The 21,478-nt window shown below is 30.2% G+C and overlaps 1 protein-coding gene across 2 annotated transcripts in view; it reads left to right on the top strand.

Moving 5' to 3' along the window:
* The window catches only part of LOC123268950 (retinal homeobox protein Rx1-like), a 69,630-nt gene extending 55,165 nt beyond the window's left edge, over positions 1 to 14,465 (top strand). The window contains exons 3-5 of one of the 2 annotated variants that reach the window (XM_044734413.1): positions 11,915 to 12,012; positions 13,067 to 13,245; positions 13,326 to 14,465. In XM_044734413.1, the coding sequence (XP_044590348.1) occupies positions 11,915 to 12,012; positions 13,067 to 13,245; positions 13,326 to 13,489 (441 nt within the window). In that variant the 3' untranslated portion in view covers positions 13,490 to 14,465. Of the gene's footprint in view, positions 1 to 11,914; positions 12,013 to 13,066; positions 13,246 to 13,305 lie in introns of both variants that reach the window. The other variant, XM_044734414.1, reaches the window with a different exon arrangement.
* Positions 14,466 to 21,478: the final 7,013 nt, after the last annotated feature.

Genomic DNA, 21,478 nt, shown 5'->3' with positions numbered 1-21,478 from the left:
AAAGGATTTAATATTTTAAAATAACTGTCTTCGTTCAAGATTATTTTCTTCGTAACTAAGTAAATTTTTATATCAGTATAGGTATTTATACAGAATAGGTCTTTCGATCATATATAAATGTAATTATTGGTTTCGACGAAATTTCGTAAAAAAAAATTAACATAATTCAAGAGGAAAATTTTCAAACGAGAAAATAATTTTGAAAAATTTCTTGATCTTCAATCAAATAGAAACGTTTTGTAACCAATTAATATTTTCTTGAACCTAGAAAAATATTTAATTCTAAAAATTTTCTGCTTGATTTAATACAATCAATTCTTTCAAAACGATTGCCTTGGTTAAAGATTCTTCCTCTTAAAAATCAAATTAATTTTCCTATTAGTATATTTTTCAGAAAGTAGAACAAAGTTTCAGGGAGGCCCTACGGCTCCTACGAAAAAAATATAAATACTGACATAGACCATGATGTATACGGACATGTATCCGACAAGAAATTTGTTTAGAATTTCCCAGGGTATATATCTGGACCACACTGGGTTCTCATAGGGCATTCCCAATTGGGAAATTTCAATAAGGACCCAAGAAGAACCCAATTTAAAAATCCCAATCGAAATAAAAATAAAGCATTGTTAGTTCTTCCCATTTGGGATCTGTGTGGGACCTAAGAAGGATAGCCGAACGTAAAATAAAAATAAAATTGCTAAGTTTTCTCAAGTGGGATCTGTGTACGAGCACATATATTTTTTGCCCACTTAAATACACCAATATATATAATATTAAGTATTCTTAGATTCTAACAGAGGGCGCATGGACATAAAGTTCTTCCCTCGAGAAAAAGTTAAACCAGATGCCCTATAGTGTCGATAAAATGATAATAAAAATTAGCTCTCTGAGTATAATATAATTATTGTACGGAATATGATATATGTCCGCATATATCTCCGGATATATGCTGGTTACATTTATCGATACATACATTTTTTTCGTCGAAGGGAGTCAACCGTTTTTCAAATTATTTTCCTGTAAATTTTACAATGTTTTCTACAATCAACTTTATCTAGTATATATATATATATATATATATATATATATATATATATATATATATATATATATATATATATATATATATATATATATATATATATTAGGGTGGCGCAAAAACTGACTATTTTTTTTTAGTCTCGAGTGAAAAAAATGTTAGTTTTTGATGTTTTAAGAGCTCTCTCCAAAGGACAGCTTAAAAAAAAATTTTTAAGATGTCGCTCCAAATTTTTTTAAATTTCAAAAATCGTCAAAAATCGAATTTTTATTTTTTTTATTTTTTTTCTCATTACGGTATAATTTTATAGACTAAAAAAAAATAAGTTTCTGAAAATTTCGAGCGACCTTTTACTATTCAAATTAAAATTCCATGCATATTTTTTTTTTATTTAGTACAATAATCGATAAAAATACATCACGAGATGAACTAAAAATCAAGCACAACATAGAAAATATCATTTTTTTTAATTTAATAATTTTATTTAACCAACTGCCAGGCGTGGGTTCGAATCCCAAGCTGGTCTTAGAAACCAGCTTGGTTGAGATTTGACCTTGCCGCGTGGGTTAAGATTTTTTCAAACCAAAAAGACCCCAACGTACCACTCCCAACACTTAAAGTCGGCGATATGACTAATTGAAGAAAAAAAAAAAATAATTATGAACGACCTTTCAAAATTTTAATTTTGAACTGAAACTTTCAAAAACTTATTTTTTTGGTCTATAAAATTATACCGTAACGAGAAAAAAAATTTTTAAAAAAAAAATTCGATTTTTGAAATTTTAAAAAATTTGGAGTGACCTCTTAAAAAATTTTTTTTGAACTGTCCTTTGGTGAGGGCTCTTAAAACATCAAAAACTAATATTTTTTCACTCGAGACTCAAAAAAAAAAAATAGTCGGTTTTTTTGCGCTACCCTAATATATATGTATATATATAATATATATACATACATATATATTATATATACATATATATTATATATATACATATATATATATATATATATATATAATAATAATTTAAGTTATAATTGCAGTTTGTATTGTGTAATATTCGTTGTAAATATCTTCTCATCAATTTAAAATTTTTAGGATCGATAGAAATATATTTAATACGTGTTGTGTTAAAATTTCAGAGACCTAGGGTTCATAGTTTAGTTATAAAACAAGATTTAAAACAGGTCATTTAACATTGTAATGACATACCAAATCTCACAACTACTCTTGTTTTAATAAATTTCACGATGAAAAAATAATGAGAAAGCTTCGAAAAACTCATTGTAAGAAAAAAAAAATTTTCAAAAATTATTGAAAAAGTAAAATTAAGTTGAGGGTACTTAGTTATAAAAATAATTGAGTTTGAAAAATCTAAATTTAAAAAAAATAGTCAGCCATAGCAAATGTGGGTTATGTTGACGGCAACGCCGTACATGGTGGGTCACGCGGGAAATTTAAAGCTTCAATGAAATAGGTTAAAAGAAATATCAAATAGGTTAAGAAAAATATTATAAAATTGTTGTTATTTATTATAAAACATAACATAATTAAATAATCAATATTTTAATGCTTTAATATTTTAATATTTTTAATAGCATTACTTGTAAACATAATACACACGTACACATCACAAACACGAATAGAGCAGTCAACGCATGCGCAACCGCGATAAAATTTATTGCGTTGCCAAACTTTTTAAAAAATATTTAAAATTAAAAAACTTATTATTTTATTCAAATTTAAAATAAATTATCAATTATTTGATAATAATATAGTTATTTAATGCATAAAAGATTATTTCGGTAAGCTAAATTTCATTAAATCACTAGTAAAAACTTGTTAAGTTTTCTGAAAGTACAGTCTCGAACAACATTAATCCTTCTCAAGTCACGTACTATAGTATAGCTATATATATGCATTGTGAGATGAAACTCAGTGGATGGACTGTACATCCTATACTTCCTTAACAATCTAAGTAAAATTGCGAGTAGACTTGTTTTTTTTTGTTCTAATCAATTTAAAATACTTAATCAAAAAACTCTAGTGTTGTTCACAAAACAATCTTATTTGTAAAAATATCAATGTATCTCTTCGATATAGCTTTCAATTTCATGATATATATTTAATCCACTTCTGAGTTAAACAAATTAAAAAAAAAAAAATTAAAGCTTAATATTGAAATTAGTTTGGCTGAGAATATCATTGAGAGAAGAAAAGTTGTACTTAGGGAAGTACCTATTTAAACTGATTTACCCCATAAAGAGGTTAAGCTGCATTAGTCCGGTTCTTTATATTTCCGCGAGAAGATGAAAACGACAACATCCGCCGGCTGCTTGATTTAACTCTCGTTTTCTTAAAGATTCTATCTATATTTTGAGTGCTCGCGTGGCTATCAGCCCCTTGTCAGCAAGGAGAGAATATTCTAAGTAAACTATACCTGTGTATATAAATAAATATATAATCTAAAAAAAAGACGACAGTCACTTCTCATTCTATCCATCGCGATCTTCCGACGCCCGCCGCCGTCATACCGTATACCGTCGAGAAGATAAGAGGATAAAGTAAAATTTACTTATTTTCTCATCATTTCAGCGTGGCATCTTGTCCGTAGTCTTTTCTCATTTGCTGAACGCTGAAAGAAAATTGCCTCTCGTCATAAATAGAATATCATCCTGATGAGCTCGGGAATGTCGTCTCCAGGAACGTCCTCCTTCTTTATTTTTTTTTATAATCTCTCATTTTTGTTTTTCTCTATCATTATTTATTTTTATTTCTCTTTCAAACTCTTGCTCTCATGATAAACAAGGTATGCATCCAATTTGCTCCGAGTTGTTATCTACAAATATTATTTAATTTTCATCTTATATACTATCAAAAATTATTTAGTTTTTATTGTTTTAAATTATAAAAAATACATTAAAATAGATAAAAACCCAAGTATACTTATTAAACTTGAATGTTTATCAAAAAAAAAAAAAAAAATAAGTTTGGAAATTCTACAAGTACATGACTCAAGTACATGACAACTGTTTACATTTTAATATGAAAGAATTTTAAAAATTCTTTTTTTTTTAATTCGGCTATTTTAAAGCTAGCGTTATATTAATAATTCTAAGTTTTTAATTTGCTGATTTTACAAACATTATTTGAAACAGGCTTTATTTAGGAATTTTATTTTTTTTACATGGACGTTTTTTCTTTTGTCAAATTTTATTATAGGCATAAATTATCTTTGAAATTATTTATATTTTTCTCATTTTAGTGATATCGTTTTTCACGTTTCGCTAAATTTAGAAACGGCAAAATTTACAGATTTCAAAGTTTAGAGTTTAGAAACGGCCAAATTTAGAAATGGCAAAAAAACTGTAAACATGGAAACCTACCTGAATTAATGCACGCGATTGTATATACATACATACATACATACATACATACATACATACATACATACATACATACATACATACATACATACATACATACATACATACATACATACATACATACATACATACATACATACATACATACATACATACGGACATAGTGACAACATCGTGGGGATAGTCAGGGTAGTCAGTAAAAACAATAATTTCCCGATTTTTGAAAATCTTCGATTTTCCTAGCAGGAAGTTAAAAATGATCTAATTATAAATATTAAATTTTTGTCAAGTTATCATGTTTCTAAGCTACACACTTTTTTATATTGCTCAACATCTTGTGACATAATTTTTTAATACAACCATAATAGCCAATTTTTATATGCGACCATGTCAGATCATACATAACCATATCAGGTCATATATGACAATAAAAAAAAAGATTATGATAATTTTTCAGTTTTTTATTTTTTCTAGAAATGTGTACGTCATTTAAAATGTTATATTAAACAAAAATTAGTGTAATAGTCGATTCAAATAAAAATTAATGAGCTTATCATAAGATAAGCTTATTATGAGAATAAAAATATGATTTTTATTTGAAAACTTTAACAGCTCAAATTCAAGTCTGTTGTATGGAGAGAACTTACCGATCATACGCTCTCCGTCGGAGGTTTATAATATTAACTCTGATTGAAATATTATGTAAGGGCATATATGACTACATCAGGCTTGAAATGAGGATATCGAGGGTACTTTGGTAAAACCTCGTATCTTCTATGTATTTTAAATGAGAGATACGAGGTTTTACCAAAGTACCGTCGATATCAGAAGATATCAATAATTATACTTTACATTATGAACTTATCAGGCTATATATAGACGTATAAAATTTGTCGGTCCATTTTGATATTTTTTTCTTTTCTATTGAACTCAATCAATTTTTCAAAACTCACAGAATTAATCTCGTTTGAATTATCTCCATACAACAGTATGCAAACTATTTTGGTTCCGTAAACGAACAAGAGTATAACAATTCTTCGATCGTAGAGCATTCTCTAGCGCTTCACATTATGTCGCGTGGATTAAAAAAAATTGCAATTAAAATTACATAAAGAATTTGAAGTCATCAATTTGAAATATAAATTTAAGAGACGTTGACTTTTGGGAAACACGACAACATTTTAGCCTGTTAAGAAACGCGCATCTCGAGTTTGACGCCATGCGGCAGCCTGCCAGGAGCAGCCATGTTACAATAAAGAAATCAACATGGCCGACTTAGAACCCCTCCCGTGAAACGTCCAAGACCCTCTTTTGATCTCTCGCTCACTTTCGATTTCACCCTCAAGCTCGTTACCCTCCTGATCTCGAAGGAAGGGTGGACCGACGTGATCCCGTAGCCTTTCTTACAAGCTAGTTTAGGGGTGGACCAGCCCGCTCCGCCCAGACGTTTTGCCCGAAGCTTTATACTTTTCTCGCCCATCGGCTCTCTTTAGCAATGTTCTTCACACTCTACAGAAAGAAATAAAGAACTCTTCACTTATATTACATATATACTACCTTATATTATTTCTCGCGGCCCCTAACTCTCTCGTTATCCTACCGGTTTTCTAACTTATTCTTTAAATAATAAAATATTCATACCATTTTTCATTATACTTTGTCGAGAGTCCTTCTGAAAATTTAAATTACTGTATAAACCTTATAACTAACTCTTAATAGCACATTTTTGCTGGCAATTACTCAGCAAATTTCATTCTAGTTATATGAGCATCAAAAGCAGTAGCCGGTTTTAAACTATTAATTAAGGGATAGAAAAGAGATGCCGAGGTTTATTAATGACTTTAAAGTATAACTCTCAAACATTTATCAACATACATTATCTTATTTCAAAGTGCTACCGTATCTAATTCATGTTGTATAATGTATAGCCTGTTATCTACCGATCTACCGGTTCTTTTTTATGTCAATTTTATCAATTCGTCAGCGAAAAATAATTTTAAAATCATAAGCTGGTAACATAACACACGCTAAAAATTATATAATAATAAATAATAACTATGCATCCAATACAACTTTATTACCGCAATAATATCAAGTTTGTATTAGCTGTTCGACACACATATGCTCAAATGAACAATGAATTTCATAAAAAATGGTGCTAAATTAGGAAATTATTAATTATTATAATTACAGCAAATTATCAATTGATTTGATTTATATAAGCCACCCGGCACAATAAAAAAATTTTCGTCATTGCAATAAAAAAAGTTTGTTAAACCTCTAGCATTTTTGCGTGCACTGAAAAAAAATTTTTCTGCTCTGCACGATACACACGTTGCTATCTAGAGGAGAGTGAGGTTAGGAAAATTGTATACTAACGGTAGCAATAGTATCCCGACTAGAATTTTAGTGAGGCATGCCGAAAATTCAGTTCGGGGCAAAGTTGGCTTTCCGAACTTAGGCTAGCCCAATTCGGATCTTATTTGTTTTAAATTAGGCAAGCCGAACATTAGTATGCCAAAAGAATTCCACATTCGCTGCAATCTCGTGCAATTTGGTTTCTGAATTGCTGCCTAGTTAGGTAACCAAATTTGGACCGAATGAGGCTTAGATAGTCACCAGCAAGTGTGGTTTCCAAACCACCGCCTAAGTCGGAAGCCAAGTTAGGCCCAAACTCGCGACTGCGTTACTTCCGGGATGTGGGCCAACTTTGGCTTCCTAGTTCGGCGCGAGCTTGGAATTCGGCATGCCTAATTCAGAACGAACCACCGCCGAACTTAAATTTCTGGTCGGGATCGGGAATGGCACCCGAATGGATCGTAACAGTTGCTATCCATACTGCTACTCGTATCTATACAGATTATACCCGTTACGATATACTCGTTGCAATCCAGTAGATGGTGCCGAGCAGAAAACTTTTTTTTTTGTGTTAGTTAATCAGAATTTTTAGTAGATTTCATAAAAATCTAACTATTGTATTTGTCCTCATAACGTAACGTTTAAAAAGTTTTGCTATATTTCGACTTAACTCGACGAGCTGAGTCAGAAAATACATATGGTTCAAAAATTTATGTATATTATATTATTCAAAATATATATATATATATATATATGTACATATTCGATATAACGCGGCTTGTCACGACGATAGCGTCAACAATTCTTAAGGGATCCTAATGAAACTCCACATCCTTTTTTTATAGACGATTTCGAAGGTCAAGTTTAAATATGAGCTAAATCGGTCAATTAGTTTTAAAATTACAGCATTTTAAAATTTAAAAAATTTTAAAATTTTAAAAATTTTAAAATTTTATACTCTCACTACTTCTCCTTCAAATAACTTTTGAACGCATCGAGATATTCAATTTCTGTAAAATGCATCTGAAAGCTGAGAAATTAAGATTCAATGAACATATTTACATGTTTTTTCTAAATCAAAAAATATCCATCTTAGGATCATTTTTAAGAAATGTTACTTTTGCAGTTGTTTTGTCCGCAGAAATGAAATATAATGAAATCTACTTCCATTTGGGATGCCGAATGGCCTTTTTAGTAGATTTCATAGAAATCTAACTATTGCATTGGTCCTCATGACGGAACTTTTGAAAAATTTTGTTATATTTCGACTCAGCTCGTCAAGCGGATTCAGAAAATGCATATGGTTTAAAAGTTTATATATGTTTGTATTTATAGGGGAGGGGGGGGGATGGGGTACTTAAGAAACCGTTATGATTTTAAGGACTTAAATATGCTAATTTTTCTCGTTTTCAGTCGTAATTGAAGGAAAATAATCAAATTTCAAGTTGCCGTAGAAAAAAAAAATTTTTTTTTTGCGGGCAAAATGGGGTACCCCCCTAAAAAAGTGAAAAAAAAATTTCATTATCCGAAAATGAAATGTCGTTAAAAAAATAACATTTTCTTATCGATGATGCTACGAAAGAACCCAGAGAGATGAACAAATCACCCAAAAAAGAAACATTGTTATAATTGACGCAATATATTCCTAACAAAAATTGAGGTAGCAAAAAAAATTTTTTAATTTTGTAGTAATTTTTGACGGGTTTCGCTTGAGTAAAAATAATATCACGATGAAAAAAAGAGTTCCCTTGAGAAGATTCTAATTTTTGGATCTCCTGGTGAAAAATTTTTTAGACATAGTTCTCATGCAATTCCAATCAATAGCACGAAAAAAACATTCGTAATTTTTTTGCACTCTCTTTCTTGGTTTAGGGATTCAGGAAAATTTTTTCAAGTTGAATTGATCTTGTAGACCTGAAGATCTTACTTTTTAAATTAAATATCTCACAAGCCCACCAAATGATTTTGAAAAAATTGGCGGCCTCTGACACAGTTTTCTGAGCATTGATAGTTAAATTATGACATCAAAAATTATCCGAGAATAAATTTCGAAGTTATTTGAAAAAGACATTCTTTGAGAATGGTTAGTTTACACAGAAAAAAAGGTTCACTTGAGCCGAGAAAATATTTTTCTTCCTAATTATTTCCTTGAGCGAAAAAAAAATTTTCTTTTTGACACAAGACATTTCACTTATTCCAACAAAATTAACTCTCTTGTTTTAAGAAATATGTATCTTGATCCAAGAAAATTGATTTAAGTCAAGAAAATCTTCTTGTTTTGAGAAAATTCAGCCTCCTGCTCCAAAAAATTAAATATAAAGATAAAAGTAAATTTTCATTAATATTTTTATTGATTAACATATCAAATGGGAAGATCAAATAATGTTGAATCATTTTTTTTCATTCAATATGTATAATTTCACGCTAAAATAATATAAAATGGATATCAAATATTCAAGAGAAAAATTTTCTCAAGGTGAGAAAATTTTTTTCTCAGCTGAAGTAGGTGGCACTGCTTCCCTAAAGTATCTAAAAATCTTGATCAAATGTAAAAATTTATTGCATCAAGTATTCATGATAATTTGAATTAAGAAAAAATTACTGAAACACAACTTCAGTCTTCCTTCAGGCACCTGAAAATTTTCTTGAGCCAAGAATTTTATTCTCCAGTCAAGAAATTTTTCTTTCTGTGTAAGATTTTTCTTCGACACATTAGAGGTTTACACTCACATACACACACGCCGACAGATATCCTCGTAGGAATATTAAGAACTAGTTCCTAGGACCTTAAAAATGTGAAGATCAGATTAGAACTTGATTTTCGAAAACTGGCATGGAACCAATGACTCCCCGAATTTTTTTTTTTTTTTTAATCATTCATTTGTAAAGCGAGAACTTAAAAATTTAGAAAAAGAAATCGTATATGTGAAAAAAAATTTATTACGATGCACAATGACGATAAAAATTACTGTAAGAAAAGTTAGAAAAAAAAAATTTTTTTTGTTTTTTTAATTAAAAAATTTTTTTTTCTTTTAAATTGTAGGAAATGAAGTTAAAATATATTTTAGGAAGCTGAAAGGGCTTTTTGGAAAAAAAAAATTAGGAAAACGGTTGACCCTGAAGGCCATCCCTGCAACTTCCCGCTAATTCCATACTTAGGCGCTTAAAATTGCACCAATGACGTTTTTGAGCTCTTCGAGCTTAAAAATACAATTTATGGGTTATTTTGAGCTCTCCGAGCTCAAAGAGATTGCTTTCCTATGCTTTTGAGCTCTTCGAGCTTAAAAGTCTGATAGAGATTTGATAAGACACTATTTTTTGAATTTTTAAACCGCAATAACTTTTGAATGAATAAACCGATTTTCACGCGGTTGGCAGCATTCGACGCAGTTTTTCAAGCCTCACAAATAATCTCAAATTTTGAATCGATCGCGCTAGGAATTTCAGAGTTATTCCGAAAAAACACTTTTTTTGGTTTTCTTTCGTTCACGATATTTCTCGAACGAATCAACCGATTTTGACCGGACTGGTGGCGATCGAGTGGTTTTTTGAGGTCAAGAGCTGATTAGTTTTTGGAATTGAACCATCAAGCCGTTTAAAAGTTATTCCAAAAAAACCACATTTGAAAAAACTTTTTTTTTCAGTTTTTTGAAGATTTCTCAAAATCTATTGATCTGAATCAGTCCAAATAGTTTTCAAAATCTAAGTTTGATCAAGCCCTTTCAAATGGCATCAACCACGATGAAATCGGTCAAGCCATTCAAAAGTTATAAGCGGTTCACATACTTTCACACACACACACACACACACACACACACACACACACACACACATACATACATACAGACACCGTGACAACCTCGCGGGGATAGTCAGGGAAGCTTCCTGTGACCTTCAAACGTCGAGATCTGATGAAAACTCGATTTTTGCAAAACGGGGTGAAAACAATAACTTCCCGATTTTTGAAAATCTTCAATTTTCTTAGCGGGAAGTTAAAAATTTTCTTACGAAATTTTGGGGGTACCCCATTTTGCCACCCCTACCCCATTTTGCCCCTCCCTCCCCTATATATATATTTATATATATATATATATATATATATATATATATATATATATATATATATATATATATATACATTTATATATATATACACATTCATATATATATACACATTCCTATATATATACACATTCATATATATTGGATATATAACGCGACTTGTCAGGGCGATAGTGTCTACAATTAGCAACGCATCTCCACCAAACTCAACATACTTATTCTACAGATAAATACCAAAGTCAAGTTCGAAGATGAGCTTAATCGGTCAAGTAATTTAGAAATGCCAGGATTTAAAAATTTTCAAATTCATAAAAATTCACGTTTCTTGATTTTCTTACTCGAATAACTTTTGAATGGGATAATTTATTGAATCTCTGTTAATTGCATCTGAAAGCTCTTTAAATAAGCTTCAATTTAAGTACCATATCATATGTGTAGTTTTAAAATTATGTCTTATGTCGCTATGTCAATTATGAAATTTGCTGTTGCACTGGTTTTTTTTTTTCTGTATACTATCCTAGTAGTTTTTTTTCTATTCATTATGAAATCTACTTCCATTTCGGCTGCCGAATGGCCTTTTTTTATAAATCAAGCCATAATATCGAATATCGGCATTGCCTCTATAATTCATCTTTTTAGATTAATATTGAGAAAGTTCAAAATACTTTGATTCGTTTGGAACTCAATGATTTATTTCTAAATACGTTATTTATTTATTTATTTTTTTTAAATTTGTTTAAAATCGCATAAACTACTAAGGTCATGAGCGACTACGGTAGGGGGTAAACTTTTGAGATTGGAACTCGTTTTATTTTTTGGGCTGAGCAGAATAATACCTCTTAATCTTCTGTATATTATTATACATTCCGACTTAAATATTGAAAATATTCATTGGTGTACGCTGGACTCGAACCCGATCCAATGCTTTGGTAAGCAAGGGCCGGATCCGATAGGGCTACTGCGTGCCTAGTAAATACGTTATTTAATTATTAGTAGAAAAAGCAAAAGTATAATTTTCAAGCAGAAAAACGAAAGAAAATCATTATTAAAAAAAAAAAATTTTTTTTTTAGGTATGGTTTCAAAATAGAAGAGCCAAATGGCGGAGGCAAGAAAAAATGGAAGCTGCGAGGCTTGGTATAACGGATTATCACCATCCATCTGGCATGAGGTAATGATTCAATTTTTAAGAGATAATTTAGACGATAAAAATTCAGAAAACTCTATCAAATTAACTTATATCTACTCGGATTAAATTTTTTTACCATTTATCATTAATAGATCTACGTACACTGTAAATCCAAGTGTTTTAACAAAACACACATAAAGTGTTTTGTTCCTATCTAGAAGCATTGTAGTCACTTTTAAAACACTTCCATGTGTTTTAATTTCCCATGTTAAATGCCCATTTGTAGTCACTTTTAAAACACTTCGATTTACAGTCTATATCAAAGTTGATCTATCTAGACCTAATAATCACAGAAACTTATTTAAATTAAGTTGAAGCTATACGTAGCACAAATTGGATCTATGTCAAACAAATTTGGCCTAAAAACTGATTTACGTATATTAGAAAATTAATTAGATCTTCATAGATTGAAAATTTTTTTTCAAAATACGATTCTAAGAAACTCAGTAATTTGATGGCTGACATTGAAGTAGTCTTAAATTATATTTTATGAGTTAGGGCATAAATTTTTACGCAACCTTTTTAACCGAAAATCTACGAGGCATTCCATGCCATGACAATTTTTTATCTTTTTCTGTCCCATTGAAAACGAATCTCAGAAAATTTTCAAATTTTTTTTACTTGAAAAGTAATGAAATTTTCATAGAAATGGCTCTTTATTTCGGATAGCCATAATTTCTTCAAAAATTGACTTATCGGGACATCTCTTTGTTCAAAAAAAATTTTCTTTAAATATACTCTCTAGAGAAAAAAAATTTTTCTATTATTATGATCGATTGAATAGTTTTTGACTTTTTTGACAAAAACTGTCGATTTTTCGAAATTAGCTATTTTTAATTGTTTTTTTGGTTTCTCAAAAATAAATCCTTGATTTATGATTTGAATAATAATCTGACTTTTCTTTCTATTTTTTTATCGATCGAATAAAATAATTATAAATTTTATCGAAAAGTATAAAAGAAGCTCCCATTGATCATTTCTAATGATAAAATAAAAAATTCTTTAATATTAATAACTTGAAATTTATTTTTTTCAGAAATGTTGGAGGTTCAGCGTTAGGCTTACCTGGAGACCCATGGCTCACACCTCCAGGACTACTCACAGCACTTCCTGGATTTTTAGCAGCACCACACACGGGTTACCCCAGTTATTTAACGTCTCCAAGGCGGCTACCATCTCCTCCAAACGTTTCAGCAATTGGAAATGGTATTCCAGGTAAAGATTGAACAAATGAATACCATTTATTAATGAAGCTCGATAATTTAGTAATTTTAGTTCGTTTCTATTGTCCCTAGGTACGTTAAACGGGGGAATCCCCGGAATGAACACAGTTGGGCATACACAAACATCGCCAAGTCCACCAGGCCACGATCCAAGAACATCTAGCATCCAAGCTCTGAGGATGAGGGCTAAAGAACATGTCGAGAGTATCACCAAGAGCTTACAAATGGCAGGATGAAATTACACCCCTGCTGATTATAAAATACAAGACCATGTACCTCCACAAAAAGCTAAATAATGTCTTTAGATGATATGTTATGTTATAATAATCCAGGCATATTGATATGAAAGTGTCAAAATATAGTTATCTACCGTCGTCGCTCTGGACAAAGAATCTTTAATCTTAATCTCGAATTGAGAGTTGCAAAAACGTGCAATAAAATAAATAGCGACAAATGACTTTTTATAATTTGCGTCAATCAGATAAAGACACAAGTGAGATTGCAAAAGACATTAAGTGATTTATAAAAAAAAATGTTTAATCGATCAAGTACACGCCACCAACTGTTTTAAATTCAATAATTATTAATTAGATATAACTGATATTAATAAGATAGATTTATGAAATAATAAATTAATTTGTATGTAGAGAGTGTGTGAGGTTAAAGTGAAAATAATCGCACCGGTTAAATTAATTTTTTAATTTAAATTAATCATGCCGGTCTGAGCGAATTACTCTAGAAAAATTTTGGTCTAGATATAAATAATGATAAATCCAAGCAGAATAATTGAAAAATAATGGTGAATATTAATTGATAATATAAATAATAAAACATTATGCAGTATTAATAAGTTGTAAGACCGAAAAGTGTGAAAATAATTGTGTTGCTAATGAGTATGTGATGAGTATGAAAATAGAAATTTAGTGCGTATGTGATCTGATAATTGTAAATGAAAACTGTTTTGCTTGTAATTTGCTCTCACTTAAAAGTGGTTGAGTACCGTTTTACCATACATAACTTGGTGATGACGCACAATGAATAGCCGAATATATTATTATTATTATTTTATATTCTGACAATTGTTGGCGAAGAGTCATAAACACATTTTTTGTGAAATTCATTAAATCAACGTTTCTTCTGTTTTTCCCAACAAAAAATTTCTATCTGTATATAATTTATCGAGATTAAATAAAATTTGATGTACATATTTAATTATATATGTTTCAATTTATACAACCCGTCTCTAATCGTTTATTTTAAAAATTTAAATGTATGTGCATAATTCATTTAAATAAGGGCAAAAGTGTATAAAATTGATAAAATATCTGTTAAAATTAATGAAAAATAAATGAAAATGAGAAAAAATCAATTGGATGAATATATACTTATTAAACTCGAAGAAAATCGAATATCCATAAAATAGACAGAGGCAGCGTATGTTTGTTAACGAATTAGCATTTCAAAGGGTGACTTTAATTAAGTTTCAATTAATTTCGCTCGGCGTACCTCGGGCATTTAATTATTCAACTTTCTTTTAGCTTAATTGCAGTCACGAAAATTGTTGAATTGAAGAAAGAATATTAGTTTGCCCAGCCAGTCAATAATTATAATCTAAAGGCAACATTCAATCTATTACGTGAAAGTAAATTTAATAAAAAGTGATAAGTGTGGGCAACTAAAAAATTTCAATCAAAAATTTTCGGTTGAAGGGAATAACTTATAGTTAATGCAGTGAAATTCCTATTGACCGATGGCTAACATCAATCTATATAGAGTTAACTCTTGAACAATTGATTCTAAATATTCGCAGGAACGATTAGGTATTCTCATCGACGCTATACATTTAGGGGTAGTCGTAAAGTGTAAGAGGGTGAGATACTAAAGTACCAGCGAGAACTATAGCCAGGAAAAAAGAAGACAGAGGGTTTCGTTTAAGAGAAACGCTAGAACTCACCCAATAAAATGGTAATTTTTGTTTGGGCAAGTTAACCATGCGAACGAGCCTGGAAATTCGAATCCATACGTATTCTGTAACTTCTAAGACCAATATAACGAGAACCGGGGGCTTCTGTACTTGACAGTGATATCGTTTATCCAATGTGAAAACCGATTCGATATTTACAGTCATGTATATACATGTGTGAATTGCTTTTCTTTTATAAGAGTCGCTGTGTCATTTATTTTACTGCTGCAAATTTCAGTTATTGAAAATAAAAAAGTTACTATCACCATTTTTACAAATGTAGAAATATACATGTATGTATCACACTTCTTATAGGGCGAATGCTGCTGAAGTCTGACTATTCTAAAAGTCATCCACTCAAGTGTTTTTTTATCAAGTTGATGTATGTTTTTTAATAGTTTACAGTCAATATTGTTTTACTAAAAATTTTCTATTAGATTTTTAATTGAAAAATAAAATTTTTTGAAAAAAGAAATAACTTGAAACAATTTTCTTTCTTAACAAACAAAATTTTTATCTAAAAACAAGCTGATTAAAATAGATTTTATGTCTTTGTTAATTTAAAACTAATTTTAAACTTCAAAGAAGTAAACATTTTTTCGTGATTTAAGAAAATTTTATTAAATCAAAGGAAGTATAACTTGTCTTCATGAATAAGAATAATTATACTTGTAAACGAAAATTTTTAACTATACGGAGAGAAAAGAATAGATCCTATTCCTATGTTACATAGTAACGCAAATTTTTGTAAAAATCCTGTGTAAATTTACTGAGAAAAATTTTAGAAATTGTGATAAAAATATGAACAATTACTCATTCAATGCTGAATTAAATTCTGAAAATAATGTTGTTTTTTTATTTCTTTGATAAAAATTTCAATTTATTTTTATTTTACGATAAGTTTTGAACCCAGTACCTTAAGATTACTTGGTAGCCATTTTATTTATTAGGTTATTTTATTAATTGTTTTTAAGACATGAATTTTTTTGGAATAATACTAATTATTAACCATTATTGTCAACATTAAATTCAAATGGGTCGAAAGGTTATAGAAAGCGTCAACTATTATAAGTCCGTTTAACTAACATGACATCTTTTAAATCGTTTACATTTTATTCGCAAATCTAATCTATTAAAATCAAATAGATCAGTTAATTATTTATAAATTTGATGTGAATTGTTTTTTACAGTCCAGTGTAATAGTTAGATAGTATATTATGTAACTGCTTGAATAGGGTTTTCGGCTATGAGTAAGTTGGTGAAACGAACGGAGCGAGTGTGCCAGCATACACGAGTGAGAACTTCATCTACTCAGTTTATATATGAATAAATGTAATTAACATAGAATTGCATACAACATCGAAAAATAGAAAATGAATAGTCATATTATTATGTTAAAATAATGAAATACAAATATTTATTAATAAAAGAGATCTTATTTCTAACAGTAGTAACCAATATTAGTTTTGCCTGATTGAAAAATCTAGTTTTAAATGATTAACAATTTGAAACAATTCAAAATAATTTGAATTGACTGATTTATAGATGTATACTTTACATAGATTGAATAATTTTCAATTAAGTTTCTTAATCAGGGTTATCATCATGTTATAATATGATCATTCGTTATTCAGAACGAAAAAATTTGGACTTGGTAAAATCTCTAAAGAATTAGATTAACTTATTCTACATTAATTCTTCATTATTCAATAAATTTCACATGCAATTCACACTAAGTCCTTTTATGTTGTTTTTATTGCAATAATATTAATTTATTTTCTTCTCAGTCGTTCCAATCTGGAGAAAGAAAAAAAATCACTTATATGCCCAATTCTTAAACTCTATATAGAAACTAATTAATACTCAAGTACTTCTAAAATTAGTTTGTAAAATAGGTTTTCAACATATTTATGATTCAATAAAATTTTGAATCACCTTCATTAAGTGATTTTGAAAAGTAATTACGTAATAGAACAAAAATTATTGATCAAGCAAAATTTGATGGACGATAACTTAAAAATTAAAATCAGAACGAAAATGGCAAAGCTTATTAAATTTGTTTAGGAAGGAGGCGGAGGTTCTATCGGTTGGATGCATCGATTTCAATGTCCCTCTAGTAATATCAGTAACAGTGATATATACGGCTAAAATGTTTATCCTTGTCTAACTTTTATTACATCTCTCTGATGTTTCGAAAAAAACGTAAAATGCAAAAAGTACATACGTTTTCATCTCGAATCAATTTTGCTTCAATAAAATTAGTATATAAAAAGCAAACAACGTTACTCTGAAAAAAATTTCAATTTCACATTATTAATATTTTAAAAAATGTGTAGCGTTATCTGTTACATAGTAAATAACTTTCCGTTATCGCGTCAGAAAAACTTTTTATCTTAAATTTTCAACAAACATTTTTTAAATCAATATACAACAGAGATGAATATTTAACGTAACAATAATTTTTCACAAAAAAAAAAAAAATCTGAAGAGCGGTTAACCCTGCAAGCTATCCCTGAAATTTTCCACTTTTTTCGGGCTCAAAAATCAGAAAATTGATTTAGATTACTATTGTTTGAAATTTTCAAACACCAATATCTTTTAAACACGTAATTTAATTGTGACTAGTCAAATAATTTGAAATTTATCTAAAAAAAAAGTTTTTTTTTTTTGTTTAATTTTTATAAATGACTTCAGCCCGGAATAGTTGGAACGCCTTTCCAAGATATCTTATTTATTTATTTCTCGGTCACGGAGCTTAGCTCCCTGTGACCATATTTCTTATACAAATTACAAAGGTAGTTATAGTTACAAAGATAATTATAATGAAACGCCCTGACAACAGTATTTAATATAGTAAACTAATAATAATAATAATTTAAAAGAATAATAGCTAATGAAAATAATAATAGCAGTAATAATAATAACTATAGGACATTTCCAACTTCATCATCAAACCGCATATTTCAAAATTCACTCTTAATCATGCTCATTGACTTGCTCTCAGTGCTGCAAGAACCGAAAACAAACATTGCGAAATTCCTCTAATGTGGCAGCTGATGTGACCTCGATCGGAAGCGAGTTCCAAAAATTACAACCAGTTACAATAAACGAACGCTGATACGCCGTTGTCCTCGCAAAAGGCACTTTTAGCGTATCAGTCTTGCTTAAATCTCGCTGCATAGCAATGTTTGTTCTCAGCTCCAACTTATCTCCAAACAGACCAAGCCGCATAAGACACAGAGCCTTATAAAACTTGCATGAAATTAACAGTAATCGACGATCTCGAGGCACTAGCCAGTTAAGACGCCGCCTATGCTCAGTAATATGCTCATATCGTTTTATTCGAAAAATAAACCGAACGCAATTATTTATCGAGACAAGCAATGATCTCTCAAGCTCAAATGTTAGGTGCGTTAATACACGCGCACAATAGTCAAAAACAGGCAATACAAGTGCTGTTACCAGCTTTCGTTTTAATCAAGCACTAAGATTTGAGTCATTCATTCTTAACCGATACAACGCAATTGCAGAGCGCTTCTTGACACTAGCTATCTGACAATGCCACGAAAGTAAACTATCAAAAACGACACCTAAATATTTAAATGATCCGACAAATTCAATCGCCTCACCACCCAAAGTGAGCTTTAGTTCTTGTGCATTCACATTATTAATTCTACAGACATTTATCGAACTTCCAAAATACATGGCTTTTGTTTTTGATCTATTAATACAAAGCTTGTTTAGCGAGCACCAGTTTACAATACGCTCAATGTCTTCATTGAGACATCTCAGACACTCTCGCAAGTTATCTACACTACAACGCATGTAGATAATAAGATCATCCGCATACAATAGTTACAATATCTGAAACAGGTAGATAGATCATTTATAAACAAAGAAAAGAGCAGAGAGCCCAAAACACTGCCCTGAGGAACTCCAACACTAATGTCAGCCCATTCCGACCTACGACTGTCAGTACAAACTGACTGCTTTCGATCCTTAAGATAAGAATGGAACCACTTTACTGTATTACAAGAAAAACCTAGTTTAACTAACTTATAAATTAATAACAAATGATTGACGCTATCAAAAGCCTTCGTAAAATCAAAGAATACAGCAATGGTAACTTCTTTTTGCTACATTCCTAACCTAATGTCGTCAGCTAGCCTCAAGACAGCAGTTTGCATCCCCATGCCCTTCTTGAAACCAGTTTGCCTGTGATCTAATAGACTATAGTCAGCCAGGAATCTAACAACCTGATCATATACAATTCTTTCAAGAACTTTTGACAATGAACAAAGCAGCGCGATTGGACGATATTCAGACGGCGTCGATGGATATCTAATTTTCGGCACCGGCTTAATTAAAGAACATTTTCAAAGTGACGGAAACACGCCATCAGCAATTGAAGAGTTAAATAAGATCACAATAAATGGCAGGAGACTACTCAGCAAAGCTTTATACTCCTGTATCGACACACCGTCCACTCCCCTTGCATGCGTTAAAATCCGACTCACCGCACTTTTAATACTCGATGAATTAGTTTCGCTCAGAATAAACTGATCTTCAATAGGCACAAAATAGGCATCAGCTATAGTCTCGTCAAAACTTGGCAGTGGCACGCCTCCTGACACCGACGCAAAGTGCGCGTTTAGCACCATTGGGTCCAAACTCAGTCCCAGATGAGATTGCGACCCCTTCTTTGTTAGTCCCAGCCTATCAAACTCTCTCCAGAAGGGCTTCGTGATATGTCTTTCGCCGCAGCAAGCTCTTTCTTAAAATTACGATGCAGATACACGTACCTATCAAACATCGATGCTGAGTTATAGCGCTTTGCAGCTCGATAGCAAGCATCTCTTTCTTTTTTTAAAGTCCGCAATTCAGCATTTAACCACGGCACCGGAGGCCGCTTAACAGTCATAACTCTAGCTGGCGCTACATAGTCCAACAGATCGCTAACCATCCGGTTAAAGGCATCAAGCTTAGAGTCTAAAATCAATTCATCGTCAAATACCGAAGTGTCATACGCAAGCAAAAAGTTTTCTTAACGTGGGAATTCGTTATAAACTCAACTCTTCAAAATCAGACCGAATATATGAATCAATAACTTTTTACTTTTGAAAAGTATTAATTTTAAGCTATGAAATTTGTTTTAGTAAAAAGCTCTTGAACCAAGGAAATTATTTTGAAGATTTTTGATCGTCTTAAATCAAGACGAAAATTTTTTGAATCAGATAGATTTACTCAGACCAAAACAATTTTCTTTAGCGACTTTCGAGTAAAAAAATTTTTCTGCTTAATTCAAGTCGATGTTACTCTTCAAAATTATTTTTTTGGTTTAAAAGTTTTTCTCTTAAATAAAGTTAATTTTTTTTTTCACTGAATGTATGAAATATCAAACTTATACTTATTAAATAATTATTTTTATTAAGTTACATAACCGAGTAGGTTTAGAGGAGTACTTATCTAATACCACGAAACAACCACAAAGGTAATTTAACATTATCAATTAAGTTCAAAGATACCAAGTTTACTAGTACATATATGCGGACATAATATTGACTTAGCGTTTATTAAAGGATTCTCGAGGGGTTAACGTCAGAATATAGCGTAGTTTCAAACGAATAATATTCTCATTAAAATAACAACATGATTTTTTTCTTTCACCCGCTCAACGGAAGTAATTTAAAAAAGAAAAATTATATTTATTAAATTTCAATTCCAACGAGTAATTAATTCTAAAAACTTTTGATTTCTTTTAATATCACTGAAACACGTTTGACGATAGGTACAATGTTAAAAGTATTTGCATCGAGATAAATTAAAGTGGATGACTATTAAAATAAATCTATATCCCACACAGTAAAAAATTTTACGTCATTGCGTCAAAAAATTTTGTGTTAAAAATTTTTATGTTAAATATTTAACACTTTTTTGTGTTAATTTAACATTTTTCTGTGTTAATTTAACACAATTAATATTAAATTTACACATATAAGTGTTAAATATTTAACACAAAATTTTTTGACGCAATGACGCAAAATTTTTTACTGTGCAGCAAATTCTCCAACTCAATTGAGTTAAATTCTATCGACTCTAATTATCATGTCCATTGTTCGAAGATAATTAAAAAAATGTTCCAAAATGTATTATGTATCACAATGTGTACTATCGATCAGTAAAAAAAAAAAAAAAAAAAAAAACAAATATACACATACATATATGAGTATCGAACAAATACGCTATGCCAGTGTTTTTACCG

The sequence above is a fragment of the Cotesia glomerata genome, linkage group LG7, assembly GCF_020080835.1.
Source record: "Cotesia glomerata isolate CgM1 linkage group LG7, MPM_Cglom_v2.3, whole genome shotgun sequence".
In the NCBI taxonomy this organism is placed as follows: Eukaryota; Metazoa; Arthropoda; class Insecta; order Hymenoptera; family Braconidae; genus Cotesia; species Cotesia glomerata.
The sequence above is the reverse complement of the archived record's forward strand: the minus strand, read 5'-3'. Positions and strand labels throughout refer to the sequence as shown.